Source organism: Nicotiana tabacum, chromosome 19 (assembly GCF_000715075.1).
Source record: "Nicotiana tabacum cultivar K326 chromosome 19, ASM71507v2, whole genome shotgun sequence".
In the NCBI taxonomy this organism is placed as follows: domain Eukaryota; kingdom Viridiplantae; phylum Streptophyta; class Magnoliopsida; order Solanales; family Solanaceae; genus Nicotiana; species Nicotiana tabacum.
The window spans coordinates 58,607,483-58,632,158 of NC_134098.1; the positions used below are offsets into that span (position 1 = coordinate 58,607,483).

The 24,676-nt window shown below is 39.2% G+C and overlaps 1 protein-coding gene across 1 annotated transcript in view; it reads right to left on the reverse strand.

Annotated features, from left to right (window-relative positions):
* Positions 1-268: 268 nt before the first annotated feature.
* Positions 269-24,676, reverse strand: part of LOC107825111 (uncharacterized) — a 28,858-nt gene continuing 4,450 nt past the window's right edge. The window contains exons 2-10 of the mRNA XM_075239107.1: positions 10,753-11,054; positions 10,016-10,681; positions 9,231-9,935; positions 9,025-9,143; positions 8,562-8,939; positions 7,642-7,702; positions 6,785-6,958; positions 6,434-6,674; positions 269-384 (exon numbers count right to left, since the gene is read on the reverse strand). Coding sequence (XP_075095208.1) covers positions 6,574-6,674; positions 6,785-6,958; positions 7,642-7,702; positions 8,562-8,939; positions 9,025-9,143; positions 9,231-9,935; positions 10,016-10,681; positions 10,753-11,054 — 2,506 coding nt within the window. The 3' untranslated portion in view covers positions 269-384; positions 6,434-6,573. The remainder of the gene's footprint in view (positions 385-6,433; positions 6,675-6,784; positions 6,959-7,641; positions 7,703-8,561; positions 8,940-9,024; positions 9,144-9,230; positions 9,936-10,015; positions 10,682-10,752; positions 11,055-24,676) is intronic.

The following is a 24,676-nucleotide window of genomic DNA, read 5'->3' on the forward strand; positions in this document are numbered from 1 at the left end:
GACACCACGATTTGGTTTCGTCCAACAGCATTTGCCTTAGATTATACAAACACTTGACTCGAAATGGTTGTGCTAAACACCTATTCAATTTGTACTGTTTTATTCAATATTGTTTTGACCAACCTCAACTAGATTGTGAAAAGCCGAGTTAGAAAAGAGAAAGGACCTGAAATTAGCACATGAATGGTATCCATTGTACATTAGTTTCAAGAGGCTCTCGCCAAGGGTCTACATTAGCAATTGCACTCTCAAAAGTTTAGCACAGGGATTTTTATTTTTTTTGCTTTTCAATTCAATAGATTAGGATTTGGAGAACAAAATCAACAGATAGGATGATTTATCTCCAACTACGACCACTGTTTCTCAACTATTCAAGGCAATAGCCTAATGATGTTGGGCATATTTCGATATGTGTTGATGTTACTTTACCCATGTTTTAACCGTTTTTTGATGCTATTTGATCTTTAAAATGCCCAACATGGTTTAATTATTGGTTTTATGACTAATTGAGTTGTGTGTGATGAATTAGGGTGTTTGGAGTATAAAAATATGAAGAAAAGGTACTCTAGGTAGAGGAAGAGGGGTTGGATTTCGTGCACCCTTAGCAGTGAAGTCGGCCCATAGCATCCGCACCTGGGCAAAGCTGAGAAGGAGGAACAAAGGGTGGATGCGACGCATCCACCCTAGCATGCGAAGCTGAGAAGTGGAGGACGAGGTGGATGCGACGCATCCACCCCAGCATCAATCCCTGTAGCCAAGTCGGATTAGGAATAAGAGAACTTTGGCCCACGACTTTTGTACGCAATATATAAGCTAAAAACGCCTCTTTTAGAGCATCTAACATATTGGGAAGAGGAAAAAAAAAGCCACAAAGCTGTGGAGGCTGGAATTCATCAAGTTTCTTCTTTCTCCCACCAAACTTAGTAATCTTTATGTTTCTTTGTATGATTTGTTGTTTGGCTACCATGTCTATATGGAGCTAAACTTCACGTTCTAGGGTTGTGGTTCTTTCATGACTATTGTTATTCGGATATTGATTTTGACTTCTTGATTTATCATATTAGTTTATTTATTCAATCTTGCGCTTAATTATTTAATTGCTTGATCACCAATTGAATATTATCTACGAATCTAGAATTGAACTCGAAAGTGGAAATTCTAGATTGCATATAGGATTGAGTAGAGCAAGTTCTTGAACTCGGGCATCGAGGAACGGATTCGTGGTTAGGATAGACATATACCTAATTGCCTTGCTTGGTTGATTTACAGGAATTATAAATGCGTTCTTGTTGATTCTAACTCCATAGACATATAGGCGTTAGTTTAGCTTGAATAGGCGAGTAAGAACTCGACAGATTCTTATGAGCAATATTAACCCTGTCAACCAATAAGCTAGATAAATTAGTCGGTCAATTCAATTGAAGAATACAATAGGATTATTAGATAGCCCATAACCCTAGATCGTTTTCATTACATTGATATCATAAAAATCTGTTCTTTCTCTGTTCAAAGTTCGTTATTTATATTTCTTATTTAATTAGTTTAGAATAAAATATTTTTAGATTTAATTCTTGTTTAGATAATTGGGATAGTCTAATTTAGTTAATAGTTAATCATAAGTCCTCGTGGGTTCGACATCCGACTTTTAGTCACTTTATTACTTGACGACTGCGTATACTTGCGTGAGTGCGTTTGGTCCCAACAAGTTTTTGGCGTCGTTGCCGGGGACTTAGAAATTAGCTATTTTTCTAGATTAGACATTTTTTATCTATTCATTTTTTTTGTTTAGTTAGTATTTGTTATTTATTTTAACATGGCATCTTGGAATGAAAATTATTCGAATGATGGTTATTCTTATTTTGATGATCCTTGTCCATATTGTGGAAGACCCCACTGGTGGAAAAATTGTCAGAATATTCCCGGGACCGATTTGTGCGCACAATCTCAATCCTTTGAGTGGAATATTTGTAATATGTGTGGTGGTCAAGATGGCCATTGGGATGGTTGTCCTAATCCTGTTCATCCTTCTCTGAGCCCTTATTATGATCTTTCTAATGATGTTTCTGAGTTTGATAGGGGCAATAAAGTGCAGGATATGGAGCCTGATGCATATATTAGGGATATTCTGAGGCAAGTAGCAGAGCAACAGGATGAACTCAAAAAAGATATAAAAAGAATGAGGGCAGCAATCACAAGAATGAAGGCCAATATGGAAGAATTGAATGAAGAGAGCGCGTACCAGCAAACAGATAATTTTGAAAAAGTGGAGATTTTGAGCCATATGTCGCTGGTGGAACAATCCTAAAGATTAGAAATATATGAGGCTCAACGTGAGGAAATTATAAATGAGATGAGATACTTTATAGAAGGAAGAGCCAAATTGGGACAAGAGATCGATAAATTTGGTACTACTATTCACGACTTAGAGGCTCAATTAAATACAAAGGTTGATGCGTCTAACGCCCAACAAAACAGTAATGAGTTGTGTAAAGCTGAAAATGAGCTTATACGCCAAATTGAGGAGCTAAAAGTGGAGAGCCAATCACTCGAGAATATTTTTGTTGATGATGCCCATGTTGAGAAAAGTACACTAGAGCCATGTGAGGAAGTAGATAATGTTATATTTGAAGATTCTTGTGTATGTAAATATGAGGATGTAAAGAGTAATACAATTCTAGAGTTAGGGCGTATTGGTCCTCATTCCAATCATTTTTCCACATTGTGTTTAGATAGTAAGATAGTAATCAAGACATCTGAGCCTATGGGGGAGTCAAAGAGTGAGGATGAGAGTGCTTGTATTCTTGAATTTGTCATGCCAAAAAGCAAAAAATACATTCCTCATCTAAAGGCCGAGAAGTGTAGAGTGAAAAATTTATTACTTGGCCTGGTTATCATTGTAGCCCCACCACTGGAGCATAGCCGCAAACTGGATGCCATGTTAGGGGCTCAATTCATAAGTTCGAGGTGGAGGCAAAAAGTGATTCACGTCGTGCCGCTACGTTAAATCAGGCGCTTGTTGGGAGGCAACCCAGCTTTACTGCTTTCTTTTATTTTTGTTTTTATTTTATTTTATTTTATTTTTATTATTTTGTAGTATTTATTTTTGTTTTGTATGATTATGAGCATAGGAAGCAAAGCCATTAGAAGAGTGCAAAAGCGAGCTAGATGGTGAGGACTAAGTGTGGGGTGCCCACACAAAGGACGATGTCTGGGGAAAGTCTGAGTACCTCGTGAGCCGCTATTGCTTCGGCCTTTGGCCTACCAGGGAGTCTCGTTTACCCTCTTATTATTTATAGTGTGCATTGAGGACATTGTAAAATTTTAAGTGTGGGGTGAAGAGATCGTTTGGATGAGTTTCTGTGCTATTTTAGCTTAGTTGTAGTACTCATTCTTAAGTGTAGTAGCTTTTGTGAAAGAAAAAAAAACGAAAAAAGTAGAAAAATTGGACTTTTCCCGACGATTGATCTCCTAGACAGTTTTCTTGAGGGATTAAAGTCTAAACAAAAATCCAAAAATATGTCTTTTAGCTTTCTTTAGGTAGTAATAATCCCCTGTGGTTTTTCTTTGTGCCTCGGTTCTTTTCCATGGGATGTAGTTTGAACCGAGTAGTTTTTTTTTCTTTCCGAATAGATTAGGAATTTAGGGAATAAAAGGAGCAAGAATGATGAACCTAGGCGCCCTTGACTTGTTTGATAGTAACATATTTATACTTTGGCATGTGTAGTATCTTCTGTATGATTTGAATTTATTGATGATGCCTTGTTAAATTGGATAGCATGTTTTGTGGTGCCTATGTCTCGTTTACATGACTTATGTTCACCTTGTGTTTAATACTTAATATCTCGTGGCTCCGTGAATACTTGCATTGCTTGAGAGTCGGAATGTGATCGTCCTTAGTGAGTCATGTGCCATGTGTGGTGAGGTTTTTTGTGTTGTCCATGTATTGTACTTGTGTCTAGAACTTGCCCGGTATGTGAGTTGAAGCGAAATTTTAGGTGATGCTCGGTTTGAAAAATGATTTTAGGCTTTCTTTGATCTTTTTGAGCTTATTTATTATCACAAATAAAATCTATCCCTAGTTAACCCTTTTGAGCCTGTAGACCTTTTATTTGGTACCCACATTACAAGCCTATACCCTTTTTATTTTTAATTGATATTGTTTTGATCCTTTTACCTCTTAAAGCACTTTAATTGTTAGATGAGCGCTAAAAGAAGTAAGAAGGGACTAAGTGTGGGGTGACTTTTGAGTGGAACCAATGAAAGAAAGAAGGGTGCACTTATTTTGTAAAATAATACACCACTAGCGAAAATTGAAGGAAAAAAAAAGAAGAGAAAAATCTGGAAAAAAAGAAAGAAAAATATAGATGAATAAATTGTTGTCTTGTTCTTGCTAGTGGGTATGAATTAAAGTAGTGCTTAAAGAAAGAGGAAATATTGTTGGGGTGATATTATTTGTGAAATTGAAGTGGTGTTGAAGAATTTGCGCTTAAGTTATTTGATGATGTGTAAAGTGCTTAGGAGGTTGAGTCACTATTCCTAAAATATATCCTACCTTTCCCTTTGCCCACATTACAACGATGAAAAAGTCCTAATTGATTTTAGATCGAGCGAGCTTACATTAGTAGAGATTAATATTAAGGGCAAGCCTATGGTACCAATTGCATGCATGTGACTTCTCTGTGAGAGTGAGCGATTTTCTTTGATATATGTGAGTCATTAAAATATTTGATCATGAGATTCGAATGTGTGGATTGAACTCGCTCTCTTGTTCTTGTTGTGAGGGCACATGGTTTCACGAGGGATAGGTAACGTTATTAGACTTCTCTATGATGTTGGGTGTTCAAGCCATGAGTGCATTGTGACATTGAGTCGGTTTTTGAGGTTAGGATTGTTGTGAGCATTTGTTGTGAGCATGTTGTCTTTGTTTGAATATTTTTAAAAAGAATGACACAAGTAAAGGTAAGTGCATATGATGCATATTCTAGAGCCTAGTTGTGGCAAATGACCATGGTCATAGGTGTAGTATGCTTTGAATGATAAGAGCTTAATTTTGCCTCGTCTACTATAGTGATGGTTTGTTCGAGGACGAACAAAGGTTTAAGTGTGGGGTGGTGATGTTGGGCATATTTCGATATGTGTTGATGTTACTTTACCCATGTTTTAACCGCTTTTTGATGCTATTTGATCTTTAAAATGCCCAACATGGTTTAATTATTGGTTTTATAACTAATTGAGTTGTGTGTGATGAATTAGGGTATTTGGAGTATAAAAATATGAAGAAAAGGTGCTCTAGGTAGAGGAAGAGGGGTTGGATTTCGTGCACCCTTAACAGTGAAGTCAGCCCATAGCATCCGCCATAGCATCCGCACCTGGGCAAAGCTGAGAAGGAGGAACAAAGGGTAGATGTGTCACCCTAGCATGCGAAGCTGAGAAGTGGAGGACGAGGTGGATGCGACGCATCCACCCCAGCATCAATCCCTGTAGCCAAGTCGGATTAGGAATAAGAGAACTTTGGCCCACGACTTTTGTACGCAATATATAAGCTAAAAACGCTTCTTTTAGGGCATCTAACATATTGGGAAGAGAAAAAAAAAGCCACAAAGCTGTGGAGGCCGGAATTCATCAAGTTTCTTCTTTCTCCCACCAAACTTAGTAATCTTTATGTTTCTTTGTATGATTTGTTGTTTGGCTACCATGTCTATATGGAGTTAAACTTCACGTTCTAGGGTTGTGGTTCTTTCATGACTATTATTATTCGGATATTGATTTTGACTTCTTGATTTATCATATTAGTTTATTTATTCAATCTTGCGCTTCATTATTTAATTGCTTGATCACCAATTAAATATTATCCACGAATCTAGAATTGAACTCGAAAGTGGGAATTCTAGATTGCATATAGGATTGAGTAAGCAAGTTCTTGAACTCGGGCATCGGGGAACGGATTCGTGGTTAGGATAGACATATACCTAATTGCCTTGCTTGGTTGATTTACAGGAATTATAAATGCGTTCTTGTTGATTCTAACTCCATAGACATATAGGCGTTAGTTTAGCTTGAATAGGCGAGTAAGAACTCGACAGATTCTTATGAGCAATATTAACCCTGTCAACCAATAAGCTAGATAAATTAGTCGGTCAATTCAATTGAAGAATACAATAGGATTATTAGATAGCCCATAACCCTAGATCGTTTTCATTACATTGATATCATAAAAATCTGCTCTTTCTCTGTTCAAAGTTCGTTATTTATATTTCTTATTTAATTAGTCTAGAATAAAATATTTTTAGATTTAATTCTTGTTTAGATAATTGGGATAGTCTAATTTAGTTAATAGTTAATCATAAGTCCTCGTGGGTTCGACATCCGACTTTTAGTGACTTTATTACTTGACGACCGCGTATACTTGCGTGAGTGTGTTTGGTCCCAACACCTAACCCCTTTCAGTTGAGAGTATGGACATTCCAGTGCAAGAATTTACAGGAAGAACCATCATGCATGCCAGACATGCAATACAGATACCATTTACATATTTTAGTTCACAATGTACACTTTCTAAGAGTGACAATATGCTCAACTATTTGCACGACCAAAGGTTTTCTCACTGCTGTAGCACATGTAGAAGAACCCATCTTTATCCTTGAAAGAATCATACACAGTCTCCATCAAGCTTGCTGCAGCAAAAGAAAATCCATACGATATCAGTGACGGGGCAAATAATCCTTGTCATGGTGTTATAACATGTAAAAAAAAATTGAGGCAAGGTGAACAAACTAGGAGTTACTTGTGTGAGGCAAGGTGTTATTCACAAACATGTAGAGAGCTTTCCCAGGAGCCAGATGGAGTCTGCCACTCAGAATGTGGATAAATTGGCCAACGGACATATCACGGGGTACCAGGTATCTGTGGTCAAGACCGAATAGAAGAATTAAAAAAGAAAAAAAATAGAGGATTATTACTAATTAGGACCTTATAGGACTATTATAAGAGGAACAGTAGAGGACTACATAGTGGTAGGGGAGTGTCTTGGTTTTTTTTTTTTTTTGTGGGGGGGAAGAAGTGGGTTTTCCATCTCTGTTCATTCAGCAAACTACAGGAAACCACATGTACAACCGTGAATTAAACTACAACCCCTCCAAGAAACTAAAAGCAAATTCCAAAACAGGGCCTACGGAGGAGAGTCAGTTATTGGGATTTCGTTGCATTTACAAATAAATGTGAAGCCCTAAAATACTATTTAAGGCAGGGTATGGTAGAAGAATCATTTTTTGGCAGGTAGCCAGGATAGTACATTGTCCACTAAAGAGAAGATCCCAGACTTGTTCAGCTCTATGTTACACAAAGTTGTTCCAATAGCTCGACGTAGATGACAGAACGGATGAGAAGTAAGCTTCGGAAGGCACTGCTATGATTGGGAAATCGAAAGGATGACCCAGTTTTTGAAAGACCTGGAAGATGTGCAGACATTGTGAGAGGCTCCAGATTCTTTGATTTCGACAGTTCCAAGAAAATGGTATATTTAATGTGAAGTCTTGCTATCAAACATATCTGTTGCAAGTGGCACTACCCCCACAATAGCCTATTAAATTTAGTTGGGAAACTAGAGCTCCTTATATAGTAAAGAAATTTTATTAATAGTACCGAAATGGTACACAACATGTACAAGAGATGGATTATCTCTATTCCCTGAAACTAGAGCTCCCTATAAGGTTGCATGCTTCAGTTAGGTTATAGTTAATGAAGCGTGTCTACTCAAGAAGACAAGAATATCAAAGAAGAGCTATGCAGATTTGCAGTAGATGCTGCATGTGTAAAAGGAGGTTGAAAACAGTAATTACTCTTTTTGAATTACTGGGTTGCGATTCAACTGTTGAATTTTATTTATATTTTTAGGGTGAAACTGGTAATATCACAGAAAGTCAAAACCCCTCTTTTGGTGCTGGAGAGGATCGTAAGATGAAAAAGGATCTATGAAAAATTTGGAGCGCCATTCCAACACAAATATGTTGGGTGGTACAAGGGAAAGGAATGAACGTGCTTCTATGGAAAAACTACTTTCTTTTTCTTTTTGATAAGGGTAAGAATTTTATTGATCCAGCACTAAGCATGTGCTGCACAGGAAAGAAAGAGACTGTAAGCATTCTTTTCACTTTTCCCTCTCCCTATGTAAAAGTTTTGTTTCCCTCTGCTGTCAGATTTTCAGTTCTAACTAGATATTCATAAGAAATTCTCTAAGCGCATCCAAAACTAGGAAGCTTAGAAAGAGCAGTATTTTGGATAGCGTGCGGCGACAAATAGCGACGAGCGCCCGCTTCACTGAGGCGAGAGGCGCGCAGCGAAGCGCTCGCCTTTTTGATGTGAAGCGACAATTTATACAAAAACATAAAATATTATATACATATAACTAAAAACTCAATAACAATTATATATTAATAAATATATCATTCAAAAATTAAAGACACAATAGATAGTCATAGACTCATAGTAGATTCACAAACTAAAGTCTAATAGTCTAAAACAAGCAACGTCTATTCTTCTTCAAGATTTTCAAATTCTACAACTTTATAAATGTTAGCATTATATTGGCTATCATCTTCTTCATCCTCGGAGTTTTCATCAATTAGGGACTGGCTTGAACTTGCTACTCCCTTTCCCTTGTAACTTGAAGAACTCCCTCTAAGACCATAGATATTCTCCTCAACTCCAACTGCCATAGAAACAGTACCCCAATCAAGATCATCTCCTTCATACACTTGTTCAACTTCATGATTTTGGGGGGCTCCAGTTAACCATTCATTTGCCTCATCAATGTTGTCCAACAAAATTGGATCAATGGTATCGCGAGCTTCATAACGTCGCCTCAATGTTCTATTGTATTTAATATACACTAGATCATTGAGACGCGATAGCTCAAGCCTATTCCTTTTCTTGGAGTGAATCTGCGCATAAGTTGTTTAGATTAATTAATCGATACTAATAATAATACAATATAAAATATATTAATATAATAAATCTACTTCTTACATGCTCAAATACGCTCCAATTTCTCTCGCATCCAGATGCACTACAAGTTAGGCTTAGTACTTTGATGGCAAACTTTTGCAAGTTTGGAGTTTGATGTCCAAATTGCTTCCACCATTCAACTATAGAAAAATATTTTAAAAGTTAATAAGTATAAATCAAATAAATTAATTTAAAGTTATAAGGATATCTATATTAAAGTTAGTTACCTGGCGACCTTATGTCTCTGGCTCTAATGGCCGCTTGTAAACCAAATAGGCCCTCTGCTTGTGAGTACCTACCAAACTCCTCCCCTATTTGATCTATCGTCGCTGAATTAGGGACCAACTTCTCAAGACATGCATGGTATCCAATCCACACCTCTGAAGCCAAAGTTTCATCTCTAGTGTTCTTGTAAAATAATCCCGGGTTCAGAAGATGGCCTGCTGCATGCAAAGGTCGATGGAGTTGATTCTCCCACCTGATATCAATTATCTCAAAAACTTTCTCATATTTTCTAATATCTCCCTCAAATGACGTTGCAATAGTCTCTTTGGCTCTATCCATAGCCTCATAAAGATAGCCCATTGGTGGTTTTCTCTCCCCATCCACCATACGAAGTACCTTAGTCAAAGGACCACCAACTTTAAGAGCCTGAACGACGTCATTCCAGAATGATGGAGAAATAAGAACTTTAGCAGTTTCTTTTCCTGCAACTTCCTTTGCATATCTATTATCTTTCCATTCATTTGAAAGAACTAGCTTTCTCAATTTTTTCTTTTGCAAGTAAAAACTATGCAAAGTTAAGAAAGCCGTTGCAAATCTAGTCTTGGCCGGTCTCACCAAATTTCTTTCATTTGTGAATTTCCTCATCAAATTCAACAACAACGGCCTCTGACTGATGTAAGAATATACCCTGACGGCCTTAGTGAAAACTGTAAAAGTAACAATAACAATTTTATAGTTAATACTTAATAGGATAGGACATAAGTATAAATAACTATATTAAAGTTACCTGAAGCATATGGGTTTTCCTTGAATATGTCACCAAACATCAAGTTGATACAATGGATAGCACATGGAGTCCAATAAATGTGTGGATACATAGCTTCCATCATCCTACCCGCACTAACATTCTCACTGGCATTATCTGTAACAATTTGTACAACATTTTCCTTTCCAATTTTATCAATAGTCTTTCTAAACAAGCTGTACATTTTGCTTCCATCCGTAGAAGAGTTGCTAGCATCGTGAGATTCAAGAAAAACACTCCCTCTTGGAGAGTTCACCAACACATTTATGATCATTTTTTCATTCCGTGCTGTCCATTTATCCATCATAATGGAACATCCAAACTTGTTCCATTCCACTTTATGCTCCTCAATAATTTGGTCTATCTTCTTCACCTCTTTTTTAAGATGAGTTACTCTAACTTCATGATAGCTAGGAGGCTTCATTCCTGGGCCATATTGTCCTACATCTTCAATGAATTTATCAAAAGTTTTGTAGTTAACACAGTTGAAAGGAAGCCCTGCATGATACATCCATGCTGCAAAGGCACTTACGGCGCGGTCTCTCAAAATCTTCTTGGCTTCTAAACCTAGACCTTCTTCACCTTTTCCCTTTTCTTGTTGTTTTGCCGAGAAATAAAGATTGAGAGGACCTTTTGTCACTGTACGTGCTATCGTGGATGACCCACTAGAACTATTTGAAGATATCTTATGAGTTTTTGGGGGGGAGGTCTCATTTCACCATCTTCATCTATTTCATCATCTTCATCAATTAGATTCATCGATGCTTCAAAATTCATTTGAGTTCTTGTCACATTTTTCTTATCAACAAACGCTTTTACTTCCTCCCTAACCTCGGGCGAACAAAGGGTACATTGTACTACATTTTTAAATTCACCTATCAAATGTTGCTTGTGACGAGTTATCCCACCATTATATGTTTTTTCACAAAACACACATTTAATTGCGGATCTTGATGAGCCTTGTATAGCATAATTCCAAGCTATATCATTTCGTTTATTACTATCGGATGACATTTCAACGCTGTTTTATTGAAAAAAAAATTATCAAGTCAATATGCAATTAATTCTACTCTATAAGAGACTATAAGTCAATAATTGGAAAAAAAAAAAACAGGGCCTGAAAGAAACAGAAAGTTTGTTAAGAGAAGAAGCAACCTCTGTTATTTTGCAAAAACAGGGCTTCGAAACAACCTCTGTAATTTTGCAAAAACAGAGCTTCAAAACCTCTGTTATTTTGCCAAAACAGAACCAAAAAAAATAGAGCACAAAAACAGACCTCTTTTTCTGTTAAGAGAAGAAGAAACCTCTGTATTTTGCTCGAAAAATAGAGCAGAAAACAGAACTCTGTTTCTGTTCTTTTCGACAAAAAACAGAGGAAAAAAAATTGAAAGAAGAAGAAGAAGAAGAAGGAGAAAGGAGAAAGAAGAAAGAAGAAAGAAAAAAGAAGAAAGAAGAAAGGAGAAGAAGAAACCTCTGTATTTTGCTCGAAAAATAGAGCAGAAAACAGACCTCTGTTTCTGTTCTTTTCGACAAAAACAGAGGGAAAAAAATAGAAAGAAGAAGAAGAAGAAGAAAGAAGAAAGAAAAAAGAAGAAAGAAGAAAGGAGAAGAAGCATACCTGGACTTTCAATGGCTGGAACCTCAAGTTTCTGAAAGAAGAAGACGATGGCTCGCGAGTTCAGAATGTCAAAGTCTCAAAGAAGCTCTGTTGTTTTGTTCAAGTTGAAGAAGATATGTTGTCAAGCCCTAATCACGACCCTTTTTGTTGAGTCTTTGCTTTTTTTCTTTTTTTTTTTTAAAAAAACAAAAGGCGACGCTATGGTCGCTTCTCGCGACACTGTCACCTCACGCCACGCAGGCAGAGGCGAGCGCTATTTCGAAACGCAACGCAACAGAGGCTCTGTGGCGATACTGTCTCGCCTCGCCTCGCCTCACGCTATTAGCACTGAGGCGAGCGCTATTTATAACACTGGTAAGAGGTTCCTTACCTTTAACCGGAATTAACAACTCCAATTTGACCTTAATTGTCCACAAAATATCCCTCCAATGCTGCCACAACAACAAGGAAGCGAAACTAGCAATCAATTCGGCTTTTTCAGCATTAGAATTACTTTAGAAGACTTGAAATCACCTAGGGATGATTTTAAAAACTTGAGGGAGTATTTACAGAACATAAAACACTTAAAACAACCTCCCACGCAAGCTGGAACAACACAAAAATCAGCAACAACAAGAAGAACAAGAAACTTACTAGCACCACGGGATTCTCGACACTTGATTTGTGTTGTTTGCCCTTTGTTTGGGTCTTGGATCATGAGAGAACCTTGAAAGAGTGTTTTTAGGGTTCTAAGGTCTGAATATACTGAAAAATAATGACTCAAAATGAGGTTGTTGCATCTTATATATATCCATATGTCTTAAACCTCCTATGTGGGCCCCATAGAGAGCTGCTTGGCGCAGTCTCGCAAACACGCAAATATCTCTCTATTTCGAGATCGTATCATCTAACGGTTTAATGCGTTTTAAACTAGACTCATTGATATTCAATTTGGTGAGTATATCACCCCGTAATTCAAAGTACATTGGGAGAAAAACGTAGTAACATTTGACTTAAAGTTTAAGTAAAATTATAAACGTAAGTTGCGATAACTTTTGTCGACTTTTGTTTCATAACACACTCGACTTCAAGACTTATGATACGGATATTATATGATTCAAATAAATTAAAACATGACCTCTTGGGATAATTAAGCACCTCTAGTTTTACCCGAAAATACGGGTTACAACATCCTTGATTTGTTTAACTTCTAATACTTGTTAACAACTCTTATACACCCTTGTATCGTTTAAGACCAATAGGATTAACTTCTTATCATCTCAAAGATAATCTCTTCTCGGATTTACGTTGACTAACTTACGGCGTGATCTAAGGTACGCGAATTTGGGTTGTAACACCCTCCCCCCCCCAGGAACATTCATCCTCGAATGTAAGGGTTTATGGGGAGTCTAACTCATCGTGGATTCCGACGGAAATTTCCGGCTCAGTTTCCCCTATAAAATGGACACTAGCCAAACTTGCAAGAAGTTAAAACCAACCTATCGCCTTACATGACTATACAAAGCATTATGGATATGTACATTATCTGCATATCACCATTTTGTATCAAAATAAAGTATTCACAAACTATTGCTTACCTCATAGAGCCGTTTCACCTTCTAATGTGTCTTGCTTTCCCCCGGCATCCTCGTTATCTTCAATCTGGAACATGTAAGGGTATATAGACTACATCTCCTCTTCTGCTTCCCATGTCATTTCTTCTGTATTCTTGTTCCTCCAAGATACTTTGACGGAAGCTACATCCTTTATTCTCAGCTTGCGGACTTGTCTATCTAATATAGCCACTGGCACTTCTTCATATGATATATCCTCTGTAACTTGTACATCTTTGATAGGAACGACCCGAGAAGGGTCTCCAATACATTTCCTTAACATAGATACATGGAATACCGGTGGAAAAATTCCAATTCATATGGCAATTCTAACTCATAAGCAACCTGTCCAATTCGTCGAAGAATTTTGTACGACCCAATATACCGCGGACTCAGCCTACCCTTCTTCCCAAAATGCATAACACCCTTCATCGGCGAGATCTTCAGGAAAATCCAATCACCAACCTCAAATTCCAGATCACGACATCGGACATCGGAATAAGACTTTTGCCTGCTTTGTGCCGTCCTCAGTCGCTCTTGTATCACTTTCACCTTCTCAATGGCTTGGTGAATAAAATCTGGCCCATATAATTATGTCTCACCGACTTCGAACCATCCAATTGATGATCTACATCTCCTCCCGTACAGTGCCTCGTACAGGGCCATTTTAATACTGGAATGGTAGCTATTATTGTAGGCGAATTCTATGAGTGCCAGATGGTCATCCCAATTCCCCTTGAAATCTATAACACATGCTCGTAGTATATCTTCAAGCGTCTGAATGGTACGTTCAGCTTGTCCGTCAGTCTGCGAATGGAATGCATTGCTGAGATTCACTTGTGTGCCTAAACCCTTCTGAAAAGACCTCCAAAATTTAGCCATATATTGAGCTCCTCGGTCTGATATAATAGATACCGGCACACCATGAAGCCTAACAATCTCCTTGATATACAACTTCGCATAATCTTCAGCCGTGTAAGTTGTCTTAACTGGCAAAAAATGGGCAGATTTTGTAAGTCGATCAACTATCACCCAGATGGAGTCAAACTTATGATAAGAGCGAGGTAATCCAATAATTAAGTCCATATTAATCACCTCTCATTTCCAGGTCGGAATCTCTATATTCTGAATCAATCCACCGGGTTTCTGATGCTCGATATTTACTTGTTGACAATTAGGACACCGAGCTACAAATTATGCAATAGACTTCTTCATGTTATCCCACCAATACTGCTCTTTAACTTCATGATACATCTTTGTCGAGTCGGGATGGATAGAATATCGGGACTGATGAATCTCAATCATAATGTTCTCTCGCAACCATGCCACACTAGGCATACCTAATCGGCCCTGGTATCTCAGTGCCCCATCTCCTCCGATCTCAAAAGTTGTAATATTACACTGCTGAATGCCCTCTCTTAATCTTAATAAGGTAGGATCTTCATATTGCCGTGATTTTGCGTCGGCTACCAAAGATGATTCTGTTGTATTCTGTACAGTAACACATCTATCATCAGAGTCTAACAATCTTATTCTCATATTGGCCAGCTGGTGAAGCTCTTTGGTTAACCCTTGTCTACCTGCCTCAATGTGTATTAAGCTTCCCATTGACTTACGACTGAGAGTGCTTGCCACAACATTGGCTTTATCGGGATGGTACAATATCTCGACGTCGTAGTCTTCCAGTAATTCAAGCCACCTACGCTACCTCAAATTCAACTCCTTTTGCTTGAAGATGTATTGTAAACTCTTGTGATTTGTGTAGATGTCAACATGGACGCTGTATAAGTAGTGTCGCCATATCTTTAAAGCATATATTACTGCAGCCAATTCCAAATCATGAGTCGGGTAATTCTTTTCAGGCTTCTTCAATTGTCTTGATGCATAAGCAATCACCTTCCCACGTTGCATCAATACGCACCCCAAACCTATACCTGAGGCATCACAATATACCACATAACCTTTTATTCCTTCTGGGAGAGTGAGCACTGGCGCAGATGTCAATCGATTCTTTAGCTCCTGAAAACTACGTTCACAAGCGTCAGACCACTGAAACTTGGTAGCTTTCTGTGTTAACTTAGTCAATGGTGCTGATATAGAGGAAAACCCTTCTACAAACCACCTATAATATCCTGTTAGCCCCGGGAAGCTGCGGACTTCTGACGGTGTTGTAGGTCTCAGCCAATTCTTCACTGCATCGATCTTCTGAGTGTCGACACTAATACCCTCATCAGATATCAAATGGCCAAGGAATGCTATTGAGTTCAGCTAGAATTCACATTTGGAGAGCTTAGCATATAACTTATGATCCTGAAGGGTCTGTAATACTATCTGCAAGTGGCCTGCATGTTCTGCCTCCGAACGAGAATACACCAGAATGTCATCAATTAATACGATCATGAACACATCAAGATAGGGCCTGAATACACTATTCATGAGATCCATAAAAGCTGGTGGGGTATTTATTAGCCCGAACGACATCACCAAGAACTCAAAGTGCTAATATCTTGTCCGGAAGGCCGTCTTTAGAATATCCTTCTCCTTAACCCTCACCTGATGATACCCTGAACGTAAGTCAATCTTGGAGAAATACTTGGCACCTTGGAGTTGGTCAAACAGGTCGTAAATCCTTGGAAGTGGATACTTGTTCTTTATAGTAAACTTATTCAACTATCGATAATCGAAACACATCCTTAATGACCCATCTTTCTTCCGCAGGAACAAGACTAGCGCACCCCAAGGTGAAGTGCTAGGCCTAATGAAACCCTTATCCAGTAAGTCCTTCAACTGCGCCTTCAACTCTCGCAACTCTGTCGAGGCCATTCTGTATGGAGAGATAGAGATCGGTTGAGTGTCAAGCAACGCATCAATGCTAAACTCAATCTCCCTTTCAGGAGGAAGGCCTGGAAGTTCATCTAGGAAGACATTTGGAACTTCATTGACCACGGGGATTGATTGTAGAGTAGGAGGCTTTGCCTCCGCATCCCTAACGCGAACAAGATGATAAATGTAACATTTTGAGATCATCTTCCTTGCCTTAAGATATGAAATAAACCTACCTTTCGGCGTAGCAATGTTCCCCTTCCATTCAATGACGGGTTCACTAGGAAACTGTAACCTAACCACCTTTGTACTACAGTCAACATTTGCATAGCATGAGGCTAACCAGTACATTCCCATTATCACATCGAAATCAACCATTTCTAACACAAATAAATTTGCCGAGATCTGACTACTACAAACCATCACAATGCAACATCTATATACCCTTCTAGCAATCACAGAATCTCATATCGGAGTGGATACCGTAAGTGGTTTACTTATCAATTTAGATTCAACGCCAAACTTATTAGCCACAAAGGGTGAAACATATGATAATGTAGATCCCCGATGAATCAGCACATACACATCATAAGAAAACGCAGACAATATACATGTAACAACATCCGGAGATAACTCGATATCCTGTCGACCTACTAGAGCATAGGTTTGATTTTGAGCACCACTCGAACTCGACATTGCACCTCTACCTCTACCATGACTTATTGACTGTTGAAAACCCTGTGCTGGAGGTCGAACTGATGAGGAAGAACCAGACACAAATCCAGTCGGCTAAGCCATACCACCACCTCCTCTGTTAGGACAATCCTGCATCATATGGTCAGGCTGTCCCAAGAATAGCATGCATCGGAACCTCGACAGCACATTCCAAAGTGGTCCTTGCCGCACTGATCACAATGAGGTGTTGGGGGTCTCGTCTGACTAGTATCCCTATGATATTGTGAGCCTGATGCCCTCGAACTCTGACCTGAACCAGAATAGGTAAACCGATCATACCGAGGCCTCTGAAACTATGGAGGAGCACTAGCTACAGGTGGCGCCGAACTCCTCGAAGACTGGGGCCTTATACTGCCTATGAAGTCATCAGAATACCCTGCAAATCTCGCCCTCTTATGCTGGCCCCTATCCTGATCCCTATCTGCCCTTTGCTGGCGTTTACGATCCTCTAGGGTCTGGGCATAAGCCTGAATACGGGAAATATCCATTCCCTCTACCAAGGAGGCTGCCGTGCACTCATTTATCAGATGTGGTCCCAACCCATTCACGAACAGGTGCACCCTATCGCTCATCTCGGCCACCATATGGGGAGCATACCTTGCTAAAGAATCAAACTGCATACTATACTCGTGTACACTCATATTACCCTGTCGAAGGTTCAAGAACTTATCAGCTCTAGCTCGCCGTATCTCAACTGGCAAGTAGTGACAAAGAAAGGCCTCAGAAAATTCCTTCCACACAGCTGGAGGAGCGTTCGGACCCCTAGATCTCTCCCAACTATCATACTAGAAAACTGCTAAATCCCGTAACCGATAAGAAGCTAACTCTACTGCCTCCGTATCACTAGCATGCATAACCCGCAATGTACGATGAACCTGATCAATAAAAGTCTGCGGATTCTTGGGCCCGCAATGTACGATGAACCTGATCAATAAAAGTCTGCGGGTCCTTCTTGGGGTCTGATCCGGTAAACGCTGGAGGGTCTAGTTTAATAAAATCACAAACTCTCGAACTAACCGGTTTATTAGTAGCACCAGTATTCTGTCTCTGAGCCTGAGCAGCTACCAAGCTAGTCAACAACTGCACTACACTACGCATATCGTGGTCTGTAGTGCCAGACGGAGGAACTGTAGGTATTGGGTGACTCCTAATATCCTCTAGAGGAGATGGAGAGGTATGAGACGGCATCTCACTCTGAGTCTCACTTTTGCCTGCTCTGGCTGGAGGCACCTGACTGGTGCCCTCTGCCGTAGCTGTATCAAGCCATTTACTAATCGCTTGCTTCCTAGTCGAAGGCATCGCTGAAATAAAACAAGGTGAATATTAGATATGAACACTTACGACTCAACTCTACGCACGATCTAAATTCAGGAAGAAGGTAACAACCCTAGATGTCATGTAGCCTCCTGATTATAAATGTGGCGCTTTACACATCCATAATCAAGACTCTACTAGACACGGCTCATAGACAACCCCTAGGACAGACTTGTTCTGATACCAAGTTTGACACGACCCAACTAGAGGGTCATGACTAGCACCCGGGCCATACTTATCGAGCACCAACGTACATTTTATCTAACCTTCCTTATTATCTTTAATGGCTGACAAGATCAATATAAATGGTAGACATGGATCATGAACAACCAACAATGAAAGATAATGGCATGAACATACATAATATGGGACAACAAGACTGTCAAGAAACTATATATAAGGAACGAGCTACCACGCTGCCATGAAAGACTATACAACAAAAATCAGCCAACAAGGCATTCCAAACCATACATGAGTCTACACCTGCCTATAAGCCTCTAAAGGAACATAAGTGCTGCAACACTGCCGGAACAGAGCCCCGACATACCCATAATATCTATAACAAAAATGCATACCAAGACCACGGCAAGTCCGGAGAAGTGATCTCACTAATAACCGCAGCCTACTGTGGTGGGGGAGCTGCGTCCACTCATCTAACAGGACCTGCAGCACGACATGCAGCATTCACAAATAAAAAGAACATCAGTACGAATAAAGTACCGAGTATGTGAGGCAGGAAAACAAAAGTAAGAACAATAATGTAAACAGGGATAGAGAATATACAACTTGTGACATTTGGGTACCTCTGAGGGCTACTGACCTGAAATGCATGATACATATATATACATAAACTTTTAAAACATACTCCTCTGTGGGCATCATCATCATCATATCGTACCCGGTCGTAATAGGCTCGGTAAAACGTACCCGGCCATCATAAGGCTCGATAGAATAGTACCCGGCCATGTGGAGCTCTGTAAAACCCAACTGATCAATGGTTGTACAATAGGTGTCGTACCCGGCCGACTATAGCGCGACTCGGAAGAGTAAAATAGATACATATATATGATGCGTGCTGGACTCATTGGAATCACACTTTGAACCTTTCGGAGTGACGTAAGTTTGTTATCCTCCATACATGTTATTAGGATTAATAACTTCATTTGCTTAATACTTGTATTGATTGTCATAAGCCAATAGTATAGATTCTTAGTAAATTTTAGTTTTAATCACATAAACCTAAATTGTTGATCATATTGGATAGCAATCTAGTTACAAACTAAAATAATATTGTTTAACTACAATACATGTTGATACGGTATTTTAATTTACTATATTCGACTAGCAAGCATATTTTAGCGTGTGTTTTGCGCTCGTCAGGTTTTGATGATGCAGGGTCATATCTGTGTGCCCAATGTGGATGGGCTTCAGGAGTTGATTCTTGAAGAGACCCACAGTTCTTGGTATTCTATTCATCCAGGTGCCGCCAAGATGTATCAGAACTTCGGCAGCATTATTGGTGGAGGAGGATGAAGAAGGACATTGTTGCACATGTAGCTTAGTGTCTAAATTATCAGGAAGTAAAGTACGAACATCAGAGGCCTGGTGGTTTGCTTCAGATATTCCTGAGTGGACGTGGGAGCGTATCACTATGGACTTTGTTGTTGGACTCCCACTGATTCAGAAGAAATTCGATATGATATGGGTTATTGTGGACAAGTTTGACCAAGTCAGCACATTTCATTCCAGTGGCAGTTACCTATTCTTCAGAACAGTTAGCTGAGATCTACATCCGCGAGATTGTTTGTCTTCACGGTGTGCCCGTGTCTATCACTTTTGATCAAGGTACGTAGTTTACCTTGCAATTCTAGAGGGTCGTACAGCATGAGTTGGGCATGCGCGTTGAGTTGCATACAGCACTTCACCCCCAGACGGACAAATAGTCGGAGCACACTATTCAGATATTGGAGGATATGCTTCGAGCTTGTGCTATGGATTTCGGGGGTTCTTGGGATCAGTTCTTTCCGCTTGCAAAGTTTGCCTACAACAACAGCTACTAGTCTAGCATTCATATGGCTCCCTATGAGGCATTATAAAGTAGGCAGTGTCGTTCGTCAGTTGGATGGTTCGAGCCCGAAGAGGCTCGGTTGTTGGGTACAAATTTGGTTTAATATGCCTTGGATAAGGTCAAAATTTTTCAGGATCGACTTCGCACCACTAAGTCTAGGCAGAAGAGTTATGCCGACCGTAGAGTTTGTGATGTTGCATTCATGGTTGGAGAGAGGGTATTGCTCCTAGTTTTACCGATGAAGGGTGTTATGAGGTTCGAAAAGAAGGGCAAGTTGAGCCCTAGGTATCTCGGAACCTTTGAGATTCTTGAGAGTGTGGGGGGGTGGCCTACAGGCTGGCATTGCCACCTAGTTTATTAGCAGTTCATCCGGTGTTCTATGTTTCTATGCTCCGGAAGTATCACGGCGATTCGTTCCATGTGTTAGATTTCAACTCATTCCAATTGGACAAAGATTTGACTTATGAGGAGGAGTCAGTGGCTATCTTAGCCCGGAAGGTACGGCAGTTGAGGTCTAAGAGTTATCCTTCAGTTCGAGTGCAGTGGAGTGGTCAGCCAATCGAAGCAGCCACATGCAGTCCGAGTCGGACATGCGAAGTATACATCTACACCTTTTCACTAGTCCATGTACATTTCTATGTCCGTTCGAGGACGAACATTTGTTTTAGAGGTGGAGAATGTAATGACCCAATAGGTCATCTATAGTTTTACCTTTTATTTCTGTTCTTCGAGACCTCGAATAGCTCCGTTTAGACCTCCTCGATTTGTGTGTGCAGTCCGTATCTTTTTCCAAAAAATATTATGTGAAAAATCTATGAAAACGTGAAATTTAGCATTAAAGTAAAACACATTTGGGTTGACTATGGTCTATATTTTGTGTAAACATACATTGATCAGTATTTTGACGGTCCTAGTGGGTTCATATTGTGATTTGGGATTTGGGCGTATGCCCGGAATCGAATTCGGAAGTCCCTAACTTAATCTAACGTAATTTGTTAAAAACTATTAGTTTAAAGGTTTAAAGAATTCCTAATTTTGATTGTAGGTTGACTTTGATGCTACGGGTTCGGATTACGGTTTCAGAACATTGTGTATCTTCATTTTAGTATTTATGACTTGTCTGCAAAATTTGGTGCAAAACGAGTTAATTTGACGTGATTCGAACGTCCGATTGAAAAATTGAAAGTTCTTAAGTTCTTTGAAAATTTCATTTGTTTTGGTGTCCGATTCATAGTTCTAGATGTTATTTTGGTATTTTTCTCGTGCGAGTGATTTCGTATGATGTTATTACACTTGTGTGCATGTTTGGTTTGGAGCCCCGAGAGCTCGGGTGAGTTTAGGACGCGTGGCGAAGTATTGAAAGAGTTAGGACTTTGGTGGTTCTGGTGCACAGGCCTCAAACCTCGCAATTGCGAGGTCTGGTTCGCATTTGTGATAGTACAGGGCCGCTGTCAGGTTCGCATTTGCAAACAATTTCTTCGAAATTGCGAAAAGAGGCTGGGAAAACAGGGATCGAAATTGCGATCAATTAGTCGCTTTTGCGAAACACCAGTGTTCGCATTTGGGAACAAATCATTGCAAATGCGATGATAGCAGAGATGTGGGCTTCTTCGCATTTACGAAGCATTTCTCGCATTTGTGGGGTTCGTATTTGCGAACCCGAGATCGCAATTGCGACATTTGCGCTTGGACAAAAGAGGAGAAAAACGGGATTTAGCTCATTTCTTTCAAGCTCTCAACCCTAAACACCCTAGAGGCAATTTTTTCAAGAGATTTTCTTCCTAAATACATTGGTAAGTGACTTTAATATACTTCTTTTCATTTACCCATTACATTTCATAAGATTCCAACATCAAGTCTAGGATTTTCATGGTAGACATTAGAGATTTTGGTAGAATTAAGGATTTTTATAATTTGGGATTTAGACCTCGAATTGAGGTCGGATTTAGAAATTAATTACATAACCGGGATCGGGGTGAATGGGTATTCGGGCTTTGGTCCGAATTTCGGTTTTGACCAAGCGGGCTCGGGGTTAACCTTTATTGATTTTTTCAAAAATGGTCTAAATTGAACCTTTTTCATTCGCGGGTAGTTTTTAAAGCTTATTTTGAATCATTAGGTTAATAATTTGCTAGATTTTTTTGGTTTGGAGGCTTGTTCGAAAGTCAAGGCCGTGGTTGAACCTTGAGTTGATTGCAGAGTGAGGTAAGTGTTGGGTCTAACTTTGGTTTGAGGAAATTAGGGACCCTTGGACTACATGTTATGTGAATTATGTGTGAAACGATGTATATGCGAGGTGGAGAGTGTATATGGGCCGTTACATTACTTGCTTCCCTATTTTCATTGATTCATAGTATATCTTGTTTCATACCTTAATTGCCACATGCTTATTTGATTTCCGTGCCATAATTGCTACTTGCCATTTAGTATTTCTGAGATTAAATTTTCCATCCCCTCCATAATTCCATGCTTATTTATTACTTGTCTCTATTTGCTTCCCTTATATATCTAAATTATCTTATGCCTTGTTTGCCTTATAGTTTCGTATTAACAGTTGCCTTCATTGATGTAGTTTTACTTTAATGCATTGTTAAATGGTAGATACCGTTGGATTGGTAAAGCTGAGACATCTGAGTAGTCCGAGTCTCTTCGGTTATCATGTTATTCTCTATTGCTCGTACATTTGTTCTCTTGACGTATGATTTCTCGTAAATCTTGATTACTGAGTTATTATTATTAATTGAACTTGTTTGGGGAGCGGGTTGCACGCCGTAACAGAAATTGAAAGGAAATGAATTGAAAAGGCGGAATAAGGACGGACTATGATGTTGACAGATGATTATATTGTGGGATCGGGTTGCGCGTCGCAATGGATTGTTTAAAGTTCATATTGTGGGATCGAGTTGCACGCCGCAACATGTTGATAAAAGTTATATTTGTTGTAATTGTTGGATTGGCCTCGGTTGTTGAGATGAGTTATATGACTTGTCATTCGGGACTCTCTGTTAGTTGGTGTTGAGTTCGTTGATATGAATTACCTGCTTTACTTTTATTCCAGTCTTTTTTGTATTATTATTTTCTACTGTGTACAGGTTAATGTAAGTGACCCGCCTTAACCACGTCACTACTTCGTCGAGGTTAGGCTCGACACTTACAGAGTACATGGGGTGGGTTGTACTCATACTACACTCTGCACTTCTTGTGCAGATACCGGAGTTGCTCACATCGACATTCCGTAGACTTGCTCGGTCCAGCTATTCAAAGGAGACTTGAGGTACAACCGTTTGTCGTCCGCAACTTTGAAGTCCCTTTCTATTACTTATAGTTGTTTATTTGATTCAGACAGTTATGATTATTTCAGACCATTATTAGTAGTATCTTAGACGCTCATGTATTCGTGATACCAGTTCTGGGATTTGAATTTGGATTTCGTCACTTTTTTTTAGTTTATTTACCTTGTTTCAGACTATTCAGTTTTCTTTATTGTCATCGTATTTGAAATTTGTAAAAAATATTTTATAACTACATCTAACTTTGGCTTGCCTAGCAAGTAAAATGTTAGGCGTCATCACGGTCCCGGGGGTGGGAATTTCGGGTCATGACACAACTCTCAACAAAGGAGCCATCAAATTTTGGCAGATCTATTGGAGCTGGTTTATCATGGCGAAATGGGTTCAAGAGATAGGAAAGAGTTGCCTATTGTTAGTATAACAGAGGTTGAGGAGTCAAAATATTTTATGGTGATGTAGTCTGTTGGTAAGAAGTAAAAAGAGGGTTGTTGTGTTGTAGCATGGGGTTGGAAGCTTGGTGAAGCTGGATGAAAAACTGGTGGAAATCGAGGTCGGAAAATCGGTGGTATAATTGGAGCAGGACTTATTGCTGGGTTAGGAGTTGATGTTTGATTGTTATGGGCTTTCATAAAACTAAGTTTGTGATAATTTCATATAGAGTAGAGGAGATTTTATCAAACTTCTTCTCAGGAGCAGCCAGTTATTGTTGGACCAGTTTCAATTCAGCATCTAAGGTCCTTAATCGAGTATTAGGGACTTCACCTTCACCCATTGGTAGGGAAGGTCAACGAGAGCACCAAATTAGTATGAACTGAATCGCGCTGATTCGATTCTAAGTCATACCCCATATGTGCCTACTCGTCCCATGCCTATTTTCTAGGAGGTGTTGGAAAACTATAAGGGTGGTTCTAGACTCATCCTAGGCTACTCAAAATTAAAAGACTAAGCATCAAATAGTTAAAAATAAATAGGAATCGGCAGAAGCATAGTTAGCATAAAGGGTTCACATTTACCTCCACAGATTGATTCACATAAGTGCCAAATTATTACTAATCTAGTGGTTTATAAGGAGGTGGTAGAATTAAAGCTTGGAACAACAAATTTCCCTATGAACATTATTTCTAATTGTGGAGGCATGTCGAATAGTTTTCCAGTAAACCTGTATTATTGAATTAATAGATCTGGACCTAGAACATGATTTCT